General features: G+C 50.9%; 1 protein-coding gene across 2 annotated transcripts in view; it reads left to right on the top strand.

The window, feature by feature from the left end:
• The window catches only part of LOC135510899 (echinoderm microtubule-associated protein-like 4), a 133759-nt gene extending 122488 nt beyond the window's left edge, over positions 1-11271 (top strand). For both annotated transcript variants that reach the window (XM_064932213.1, XM_064932212.1), the window contains exons 17-24: positions 123-254; positions 489-556; positions 690-778; positions 907-1004; positions 6934-7021; positions 7264-7362; positions 9129-9259; positions 9559-11271. In XM_064932213.1, coding sequence (XP_064788285.1) covers positions 123-254; positions 489-556; positions 690-778; positions 907-1004; positions 6934-7021; positions 7264-7362; positions 9129-9259; positions 9559-10071 — 1218 coding nt within the window. In that variant the 3' untranslated portion in view covers positions 10072-11271. The remainder of the gene's footprint in view (positions 1-122; positions 255-488; positions 557-689; positions 779-906; positions 1005-6933; positions 7022-7263; positions 7363-9128; positions 9260-9558) is intronic.
• Positions 11272-11613: the final 342 nt, after the last annotated feature.

The raw sequence follows: 11613 nt of genomic DNA, 5'->3' as shown, positions 1-11613 counted from the left end.
GGCAATATACAGAATATGTTTTTACTGCTCAGTAGGTCGTGTTAAGTACTTCAGTCACTTTGGTCAAAACGGAAGCATAACCCCATCAGAATTATTTTCTAACCTCTGACCTTTCGTCCCAGGGACACACAGACGAGCTATGGGGGCTGGCGTCGCACCCCTTCAAGGATCTGTTCCTAACCTGTGCCCAGGACAGACAGGTGTGCCTGTGGAACTCTGTGGACCACTCCCTGGAATGGACCAGGCTCCTGGATGTAAGAACCAGTATCTCCCTTTCGGGAACTATTCTATACAGCAGATAAAGAATCCACGCTCATCCACTACCCTTTTGATTTTATTAACAGACAAAAATTGAAATGTTGATCCAAGTTTTTCGTTGAGATGCAAACACATCTCAAGTTGGGAATCAGGCCTTACATTTCAAATATACATTTATTTTGTGTATCTCTCTCTCTCTCTCTCTCTCCCTTGCTCTTTCTTTCTCTCAGGAACATGGCCACTGTGCGGACTTTCACCCCAGTGGTGCTGTTGTGGCCATCGGTACTCACTCAGGAAAGTAAGTTCAGCTGGACCCCATCTCTTACTCTGGAGGACATTAGTGTCTTATCTGTCCCACCTCTCCTCCTATAAGGGGGAAAGTCCATTCTTACGAATCCTCTTGTGTTGTTCTCCCCCCCCGCGTGTCCCAGGTGGTACGCTCTGGATGCAGAGACCAGAGACCTGGTGGCCATTCACACAGACGGCAACGAGCAGCTGTCAGTCATGCGCTTCTCCGTAGGTGGGTGGAGCTGGTCTTGCACACAGTCACGTGTTGAATGAAGCGCTGTTCATTCAACACACGCCTGCGGAGGATAATAGAACGCGGTGGATCATTTACCCACAATCCTGTTCTCACTCCCTCCTCAGATGGCACCCTGCTGGCAGTGGGATCACATGACAACTTCATTTACCTCCACACCGTGTCGGAGAAAGGCCGCAAGTACACCAGATGTGGGAAGTGCGTTGTGAGTACAGCACCATTTGTGTGTGTGTGTGTGTGTGTGTGTGCCTATATGCATGTGGGAAGATAATTTTCCTCAAAGAGACTCTGTCTTTGTCTACTGACTGTATATTTGACCTCCTCTGTGAATCTGTGATGACAGTGAAGAGAGCAGTTCAGCACCCAGCATGGAGGAGGCCTTTAGCTTAGAAATATAGCCATAGTAAAGGCATTTCATCAACGTGAGTTATGCAGACTGCTGTGGTGTGTTGAATGATATGTGTGTGTGGGGGGGCCCTGGGGAGTGCTTGTCTCCCTGCAGCTGGAGAGATGGATATGATCAGTGCTTTCAGCGTGTATTAATCACAGGAAAAGCAACAGGAGAGAAACCGAGAGGGAGAGAGAGTATGAATTATTAATACATGTTGCATTGCCTTGGCACCGTCGGGTTGCTCCGAGAAAGAGCGAGACCGACACCGGGAGAAAGACGCGACCCCAGCAGGGTAGAGGTAGCGGTGTACAGAGAGTGATCAGTACGCTGGGCTGTGACCCCAGCAGGGTAGAGGTAGCGGTGTACAGAGAGTGATCAGTACGCTGGGCTGTGACCCCAGCAGGGTAGAGGTAGCGGTGTACAGAGAGTGATCAGTACGCTGGGCTGTGACCCCAGCAGGGTAGAGGTAGCGGTGTACAGAGAGTGATCAGTACGCTGGGCTGTGACTCCAGCAGGGTAGAGGTAGCGGTGTACAGAGAGTGATCAGTACGCTGGGCTGTGACCCCAGCAGGGTAGAGGTAGCGGTGTACAGAGAGTGATCAGTACGCTGGGCTGTGACTCCAGCAGGGTAGAGGTAGCGGTGTACAGAGAGTGATCAGTACGCTGGGCTGTGACTCCAGCAGGGTAGAGGTAGCGGTGTACAGAGAGTGATCAGTACGCTGGGCTGTGACTCCAGCAGGGTAGAGGTAGCGGTGTACAGAGAGTGATCAGTACGCTGGGCTGTGACTCCAGCAGGGTAGAGGTAGCGGTGTACAGAGAGTGATCAGTACGCTGGGCTGTGACCCCAGCAGGGTAGAGGTAGCGGTGTACAGAGAGTGATCAGTACGCTGGGCTGTGACTCCAGCAGGGTAGAGGTAGCGGTGTACAGAGAGTGATCAGTACGCTGGGCTGTGACCCCAGCAGGGTAGAGGTAGCGGTGTACAGAGAGTGATCAGTACGCTGGGCTGTGACCCCAGCAGGGTAGAGGTAGCGGTGTACAGAGAGTGATCAGTACGCTGGGCTGTGACCCCAGCAGGGTAGAGGTAGCGGTGTACAGAGAGTGATCAGTACGCTGGGCTGTGACTCCAGCAGGGTAGAGGTAGCGGTGTACAGAGAGTGATCAGTACGCTGGGCTGTGACCCCAGCAGGGTAGAGGTAGCGGTGTACAGAGAGTGATCAGTACGCTGGGCTGTGACCCCAGCAGGGTAGAGGTAGCGGTGTACAGAGAGTGATCAGTACGCTGGGCTGTGACTCCAGCAGGGTAGAGGTAGAGGTGTACAGAGAGTGATCAGTACGCTGGGCTGTGACCCCAGCAGGGTAGAGGTAGCGGTGTACAGAGAGTGATCAGTACGCTGGGCTGTGACCCCAGCAGGGTAGAGGTAGCGGTGTACAGAGAGTGATCAGTACGCTGGGCTGTGACCCCAGCAGGGTAGAGGTAGCGGTGTACAGAGAGTGATCAGTACGCTGGGCTGTGACCCCAGCAGGGTAGAGGTAGCGGTGTACAGAGAGTGATCAGTACGCTGGGCTGTGACTCCAGCAGGGTAGAGGTAGCGGTGTACAGAGAGTGATCAGTACGCTGGGCTGTGACCCCAGCAGGGTAGAGGTAGCGGTGTACAGAGAGTGATCAGTACGCTGGGCTGTGACCCCAGCAGGGTAGAGGTAGCGGTGTACAGAGAGTGATCAGTACGCTGGGCTGTGACCCCAGCAGGGTAGAGGTAGCGGTGTACAGAGAGTGATCAGTACGCTGGGCTGTGACTCCAGCAGGGTAGAGGTAGCGGTGTACAGAGAGTGATCAGTACGCTGGGCTGTGACTCCAGCAGGGTAGAGGTAGCGGTGTACAGAGAGTGATCAGTACGCTGGGCTGTGACTCCAGCAGGGTAGAGGTAGCGGTGTACAGAGAGTGATCAGTACGCTGGGCTGTGACCCCAGCAGGGTAGAGGTAGCGGTGTACAGAGAGTGATCAGTACGCTGGGCTGTGACTCCAGCAGGGTAGAGGTAGCGGTGTACAGAGAGTGATCAGTACGCTGGGCTGTGACCCCAGCAGGGTAGAGGTAGCGGTGTACAGAGAGTGATCAGTACGCTGGGCTGTGACCCCAGCAGGGTAGAGGTAGCGGTGTACAGAGAGTGATCAGTACGCTGGGCTGTGACCCCAGCAGGGTAGAGGTAGCGGTGTACAGAGAGTGATCAGTACGCTGGGCTGTGACTCCAGCAGGGTAGAGGTAGCGGTGTACAGAGAGTGATCAGTACGCTGGGCTGTGACCCCAGCAGGGTAGAGGTAGCGGTGTACAGAGAGTGATCAGTACGCTGGGCTGTGACCCCAGCAGGGTAGAGGTAGCGGTGTACAGAGAGTGATCAGTACGCTGGGCTGTGACCCCAGCAGGCCATCTCTACAGCAGTCTGGAGACCAACAGGTCCAGTGTGAATCACTCCACTGTTAAACACACTGTCGTTTTACACCTCCTCTGGCCTCCGCTTGGCTGCTGCTCGGTCTGCGATCTCTCTGTTTCTCTTTCCCTGTTGTCTCTCTCCCGCTCTCTTTCCCTGTTGTCTCTCTCCCTCTCTCTTTCCCTGTATGTAGTGTCTCTCCCTCTCTCTTTCCCTGTTGTCTCTCTCCCTCTCTCTTTCCCTGTATGTAGTGTCTCTCACTCTCTCTTTCCCTGTATGTAGTGTCTCTCCCTCTCTCTTTCCCTGTATGTAGTGTCTCTCCCTCTCTCTTTCCCTGTATGTAGTGTCTCTCCCTCTCTCTTTCCCTGTATGTAGTGTCTCTCTCCCTCTCTCTTTCCCTGTTGTCTCTCTCCCTCTCTCTTTCCCTGTATGTAGTGTCTCTCCCTCTCTCTTTCCCTGTATGTAGTGTCTCTCTCCCTCTCTCTTTCCCTGTATGTAGTGTCTCTCCCTCTCTCTTTCCCTGTATGTAGTGTCTCTCCCTCTCTCTTTCCCTGTATGTAGTGTCTCTCTCCCTCTCTCTTTCCCTGTATGTAGTGTCTCTCTCCTCTCTCTTTCCCATATGTAGTGTCTCTCCCTCTCTCTTTCCCTGTATGTAGTGTCTCTCCCTCTCTCTTTCCCTGTATGTAGTGTCTCTCTCCCTCTCTCTTTCCCTGTATGTAGTGTCTCTCTCCCTCTCTCTTTCCCATATGTAGTGTCTCTCCCTCTCTCTTTCCCTGTATGTAGTGTCTCTCCCTCTCTCTTTCCCGTATGTAGTGTCTCTCTCCCTCTCTCTTTCCTTATATGTAGTGTCTCTCCCTCTCTTTCCCTGTTGTCTCTCTCCCTCTCTCTTTCCCTGTTGTCTCTCTCCCTCTCTCTTTCCCTGTATGTAGTGTCTCTCTCTCTCTTCCCTGTATGTAGTGTCTCTCCCTCTCTCTTTCCCTGTGTGTAGTGTCTCTCTCCCTCTCTCTTTTCCTGTATGTAGTGTCTCTCTCCCTCTCTCTTTCCCTGTATGTAGTGTCTCTCTCCCTCTCTTCCCTGTATGTAGTGTCTCTCTCCCTCTCTCTTTCCCTGTTGTCTCTCTCCCTCTCTCTTTCCCTGTATGTAGTGTCTCTCTCCCTCTCTTCCCTGTATGTAGTGTCTCTCCCTCTCTCTTTCCCTGTATGTAGTGTCTCTCCCTCTCTCTTTCCCGTATGTAGTGTCTCTCTCCCTCTCTCTTTCCTTATATGTAGTGTCTCTCCCTCTCTTTCCCTGTTGTCTCTCTCCCTCTCTTCCCTGTATGTCTCTCTCCCTCTCTTCCCTTTGTAGTGTCCCTCTCTCTCTCTCCCTGTATGTAGTGTCTCTCCCTCTCTCTTTCCCTGTGTGTAGTGTCTCTCTCCCTCTCTTTTCCTGTATGTAGTGTCTCTCTCCCTCTCTCTTCCCTGTATGTAGTGTCTCTCTCCCTCTCTTCCCTGTATGTAGTGTCTCTCTCCCTCTCTCTTTCCCATATGTAGTGTCTCTCTCACTCTCTTCCCTGTATGTAGTGTCTCTCCCTCTCTCTTTCCCTGTGTGTAGTGTCTCTCTCCCTCTCTCTTTTCCTGTATGTAGTGTCTCTCTCCCTCTCTCTTTCCCTGTATGTAGTGTCTCTCTCCCTCTCTTCCCTGTATGTAGTGTCTCTCTCCCTCTCTCTTTCCCTGTATGTAGTGTCTCTCTCCCTCTCTTCCCTGTATGTAGTGTCTCTCTCCCTCTCTCTTTCCCGTATGTAGTGTCTCTCTCACTCTCTTCCCTGTATGTAGTGTCTCTCCCTCTCTCTTTCCCTGTGTGTAGTGTCTCTCTCCCTCTCTCTTTTCCTGTATGTAGTGTCTCTCTCCCTCTCTCTTTCCCTGTATGTAGTGTCTCTCTCCCTCTCTTCCCTGTATGTAGTGTCTCTCTCACTCTCTTCCCTGTATGTAGTGTCTCTCTCCCTCTCTTCCCTGTATGTAGTGTCTCTCTCACTCTCTTCCCTTTATGTAGTGTCTCTCTCACTCTCTTCCCTGTATGTAGTGTCTCTCTCCCTCTCTCTTTCCCTGTATGTAGTGTCTCTCACTCGTGGATCCCGCCTCTCTGACTCGCTTTCTCCCCCCGCTTCACTCTTCTACTTCTCTTTCATGTCCCTCTCATCCATGTTGTCACTGTTTTCTCTCCCCCCTCCAGGACCATGGGGCTCAGGTTGTGGTCACGGTCATTGTTTCTGGTGCTTGACCACTATGGCCTTGGTACCCTATTGTGGAACGAATTACCAATGGTAACCCCCAGGCAACTTACCGTACATAGCCTGGCAGCCACAGCAGAGCATGCGGGTTGAGTAGTTTAATAACAGAGCAGAGATCATAATCACAGCAGTTACATTTTAGAGTTTTGAAAAACAAGCTTGGGGTTGCATGAGAGAGTATTAAAGCCAGATTCTCAATTGGTACGGTTCAAAGGCTCAGGGCTCCAGAGGGAATAAAGACATTGTGGGAAGGTTGGTTTGAGGTTTTATTGGCGTTGGCAGAGGACTGGGCCCCTGTCTGTAACCACAGCTTCACAGCAAAGCAGAGAGACACGCTGACATACAGTATAAGTATATAACGATGCAGTTAGTTGTATGGATTTCTAGGGACACATGCAAATATGTATACGAGTCCTCTTGTTCAGATAAGGAAGTGCCTAGGATTGTGTGTATAATTAGGGAGATGCATAAAGACAGAAACACATCATTTTCTGTGTGTGTGTTTCGTTCAGTATGGGATTCAGATTCTGTATGTGTTTGTGTGAGAAAGTGAGCTCAGCAGCTGTGGAGTGACTAGCCTTAACTTGGCAGGATGTCAGAGACGTGTGTGTGTGTGTGTGTGTGTGTGTGTGTGTGTGTGTGTGTGTGTGTGTGTGTGTGTGTGTGTGTGTGTGTGTGTGTGTGTGTGTGTGTGTGATATGATTGCATGGGTCTGTGTGTTGGATGGAAGCCTGCAGACCTGAAGGAAATCAAGTGCAAACAGAGATTCCCTCCCTGAGTCTGAGTGTGGGGGGAGGACAGACACACACAGTGTCTCCTCCAATGGGCTGTGTTGGACGCCTGGAGCTCGCTCCCAGGATAGTGCACTGAACCACTTGCGTGGGCTAGTTTTAATAAAGGCCACAATCTCCTCGGAAACGATTAGCCAAACGAAGCTAGCCCTTCGCTGTACATGCTGTGCCTGTCTCTAGCTCCACGAATGTAACCGTGACCTGTTTCACCTCTCCTCCTAAATCACCTACCCAGCCTTCTGACTCTGTGTGGTTTTAACAGGGACATTCCAGCTACATCACACATCTGGACTGGTCCCCCGACAACAAGTTCATCATGTCCAACTCAGGAGACTACGAGATCCTCTACTGTGCGTAAACAAATCAAATCAAATCAAATCAAAAAACACACCTTTGAATGAGTGTCATGCTGATGGTAAGGCTGCAGCAGCAGCTTCATTGATGGAGAATGGGGCTAAATTACTGATCCACGGAGGGATGTTTAGCAATCAGACAAATGTGTTGTTTTTTTCACACGCTTTTTCTTTAACAAACTACTTGCTGTGGTGAAGGATTCCGCTTCACCTTTGACCCGGTTCTCTCCTCTTTGCAGGGGACATTCCAAACGGCTGCAAGTACATCCGTAACCGTTCCGAGTGTAAGGACATCGACTGGACCACCTACACCTGCGTGCTGGGCTACCATGTCTTCGGTCAGTATCGACTTGGGCAATAGGGATATGGAGGGAATGCTTTGGCTCTGTTCGTGGCTGTGCTATGCCGGATCTGTGTAGACTGTGTGTTTTTTATGCTCACTGCTGTGGGTGTATAAAGCCTCTGTGGGTGTGAGACCTGCTACTGAACAGAAAGTGCGGTTTGGGACTCGTTCCTACGCACTCTTGACTTTCTGTCTTTCGCTGTTTTCTTTTTCTTCCTCCTCCCTCATTCATCCTGTCTTCCTCTGCTCTCTTTCTCAATCTGTTTTTTTTTTTTTTTTTTATTTGAATCCGTATTACGCAAGTTTGTAACGGCCAACGCATGTCCTTCCCATTTGAACTCTGCTACCCGAATTGACCCTGCTCTGTTTCCCTACTGGTTTTGTCCCACTGCAGTACGGCGTGTCGTGGTATCTGCAGTGCTTCCCCACATCTTTCTCCGTCTCCATCTTTATTGGTCTCCCTCCCTCTCTCTTTGTTCTCCCTCCCTCTCTCTTTGTTCTCCCTCCCTCTCTCTTTGTTCTCCCTCCTTCTCTCTTTGTTCTCCCTCCCTCTCTCTTTGTTCTCCCTCCCTCTCTCTTTGTTCTCCCTCCCTCTCTCTTTGTTCTCCCTCCCTCTTTCTTTGTTCTCCCTCTGTCCATCTCTTTCTATCGCTCCCCGCCCCTTTCTTCTCTCACCGTCTCGGGAAGGGACAGGCCCAGGAAAACATAGAGCCCCCGACTCCACATATTTTAGTTCTTTAGGGGGCTGGAAAAATAGTTCTCTCTCTCTCTTGACTTTCAGATTCCTCAGTTCTCAGCCAGTAGATTGTCCCTCGCTTAGGCTGGTACTGATCAGACCCAGGAGAGTAGAGATTGCACATGTGTGTGTAGTGATCACACTTTATTTCTATCTCCCTGTGAGAGAGAGAGAGAGAGAGAGAGAGAGAGAGAGAGAGAGAGAGAGAGAGAGAGAGAGAGAGAGAGAAGAGAGAGAGAGAGAGAGAGAGAGAGAGAGAGAGAGAGAGAGAGAGAGAGAGAGAGAGAGAGAGAGAGAGAGAGAGAGAGAGAGAGAGAGAGAGAGAGAGAGAGAGAGAGAGAGAGAGAGAGAGAGAGAGAGAGAGAGAGAGAGAGAGAGAGAAGGTAAGATAGGGAGTGTGTACTGTGCATGTTAGCATGGATGAAGGCCCCTATGGTGTTGGTCTGCCCCCTGGTGGTATGCTTTTTGACACGGCTTCACGTACTCGAACATGTGGATAGGACACTTAAGTCAAATCAAATTGGTTGTGGACACTTATGTTACAGACGATATCGCGGGTGTTGTGAAGTGTTTTATTTTCTTCCGACAGTGTGATAATAAAAGTTATACCTTAACAATACAAAACAATACGCGCTAATCCCCCAAAATGTAAGAAAGGAAATTAGAAATATACTGATATCAAATGAGCCATGTCAAAGTCCTGAAGTATAAATGTATATGATGGTGTGTGTGTATAGACAATGGGGACAGTACATGAATAGAACATCTGTGTACAGCAGTAGTTCTATAGGATAACACTTGACTAGAATGCAGTATCTACATATAAAGTGGGTAGAACAGTGTGTAAACACTATCAAAGTGACCCGCGTTCAATGACTATGTACATATGGCAACAGTCTCTTAAGGTGCAGGGTAGAGTACCGGTTGATAGCTGGCTAGTAACAGAGGCTAAAGTTCAGGGCAGGTTCCACTGCTATGATAGCGGGGCAAAACAACCAGTGTGTGTGTGTGTGTGTGTCTTCCAGGAGTGTGGCCTGAGGGTTCCGATGGTACAGACATCAACGCTCTGATCAGGTCCCACAACAGGAAGGTGATCGCTCTGGCTGATGACTTCTGCAAAGTGCACCTCTTCCAGTACCCCTGCGCCAGACCCAAGGTAAGCCTGTCCCCTAAGCACCAGTCCCCGTACTGCTCAACAGCACTGTCCCGGTGTATATCAGTGGAGGCTGCTGAGGGGAGGACGGATCATAATAATGGCTGGAACAGAGCGAATGGCATCAAATCATGGAAACTGTGTGTTGGATGTCATTTATTCCATTCCACTCCGGCCATTACGACAAGCCCCTCCTCCCCAATTAAGGTGCCACCAACCTCCTGTGGTAAACATACTGTATGTAATATAGCCTACTGTAATATTGGCTTCAAATCCTAATATAATGTCTCCTTCCTCCGCAGGCACCTAGCCACAAATACAGCGCCCACAGCAGTCACGTGACCAATGTGACCTTCATGCACAACGACAGTCACCTGGTGTCCACGGGCGGGAAGGATACCAGTGTCATGCAGTGGCGTCTGGTGGAGAAGAACCCCTCATTGGTCCCCAGTGACTCCTCCCTCTCTCTAGGGGAGGGGCTCCTACATAACTCCATCCCAGCGGTGCCTCTGACGCCCACCCCCACCGAGCCGGCCGCGCCGCCAACCCCTACCCCTACCCCGCCCACCGTCCTCGACCTGACCTCTGACCCCACAGGGGCGCACTGCGGGGGAGTGGCTCTTGTCACACCTCCCCCCACGCCAACCTCCCCCACGACCAACGGACGGCAGGAGAGCTCCCCGGAAACCCCTCCCCCTGCCGAGCTAACCCCGCCCCCCTCTGACAGCACGCTGAGCCTCAAGGACAGCCTGGAACCCAGCGACGACACGGCCACGCCTAGCGACGAGGGCCGCCCTTTCACCCCACCCTCGTGAAGAGCCTCAGTTGTGATGCAGCCCAGCGCTCGTCTCTCCTGCTCAGCACCCCCCCCCCCGGAGGTGCCTCGATGTCGCTGCGTCTCTCGGGCGGATTCCATCTCTGTTCAGGTCTCTTTTTGTTTTGAGTTTTAGTTTTGTCTTCGTGCTCTTCTTTTTGTTTGTTTTTGATGTCTGCGTTATTCGGAGAAGAGGGGCGGATGTACGTGAGACAAGGCAGTGATGTTAGTGGCTTATGTTGTTTTTTAAAGATGATCACCGAACGTTGTGTGAGGAGAGAATGTTGTGGTTGTTCGGGTTCATACGGTTAACTATGTGTCTGCTAATGCTCACTCCTCAGTCCAGCCCTTATTCAATAGCTATGTTGCCATAGAGAAACGTATATACTCATCTAATTCTTACTTGATAATGCAACAACCTGCAATAACACACCATAGCATAATTTGCGACCACACACAACCACACACAACCACACACAACCAGTAACACTTAATTGTATGTCCCCACAAGGTTAGCTGCGCAAGACTTGCATGTGTGTGTGTGTGTGTGGGCTGACATGCATGCAGACTGCCTTTCCATGGCAATAAGCTGTTCTCTCTACCAGAGTCCCTGCAGGGAACTCATCCATCCAGCCTCGTTGTAACGGCCAGAAAGGTTCATAATGAGCCATAGGATATCCTGTGGTCCTGGACACAATGACTGCACTGAACCACCAGCGACCAGTAACCCAGCAGACTCTCACCTGCTCGCCCTACAATAACATGCTACCATTTTCTCTGTTTATTTCTATTTCCCTTTTGGATGTATACCTTTTAAAATCGTATTCTGGGGACTGTTCCTTCTCTGCTGGAATGGACTGAGATGTTTTTAAGAAGAAAAAAAAAAGAATATTGAAAAAAAAAAAGAAGAAAAAAGAGTCTTAAGTGTCTGTGAGCCGCCGTTTTATACATTGTGTCATTCTGGCTCATCCCCCCCTTTCTGCAGACATCTGGACTAGATCACTCTCACAGGAATACACAGCCAGCAGAGGGAGGCAGAGAGCCCCCTCTGTCTCCTACACAGCCCTCACTGTCTCCTACACAGCCCCCTCTGTCTCCTACACAGCCCCCTCTGTGTCCTACACAGCCCCGTCTGTCTTCTACACAGCCCCCTCTTGTCTTCTACACAGCCCCCTCTTGTCTTCTACACAGCCCCCTCTTGTCTTCTACACAGCCCCCTCTTGTCTTCTACACAGCCCCCTCTGTCTCCTACACAGCCCCCTCTTGTCTTCTACACAGCCCCCTCTTGTCTTCTACACAGCCCCCTCTGTCTCCTACACAGCCCTCTCTGTCTCCTACACAGCCCTCTCTGTCTCCTACACAGCCCCCTCTGTCTTCTACACAGCCCCCTCTTGTCTTCTACACAGCCCCCTCTGTCTCCTACACAGCCCCGTCTTTCTTCTACACAGCCCCCTCTTGTCTTCTACACAGCCCCCTCTGTCTCCTACACAGCCCTCTCTGTCTCCTACACAGCCCTCTCTGTCTCCTACACAGCCCCCTCTGT

The sequence above is a fragment of the Oncorhynchus masou genome, chromosome 23, assembly GCF_036934945.1.
Source record: "Oncorhynchus masou masou isolate Uvic2021 chromosome 23, UVic_Omas_1.1, whole genome shotgun sequence".
NCBI classification, from domain to species: Eukaryota; Metazoa; Chordata; class Actinopteri; order Salmoniformes; family Salmonidae; genus Oncorhynchus; species Oncorhynchus masou.
This window is presented reverse-complemented; position numbering and strand designations above follow the sequence as displayed.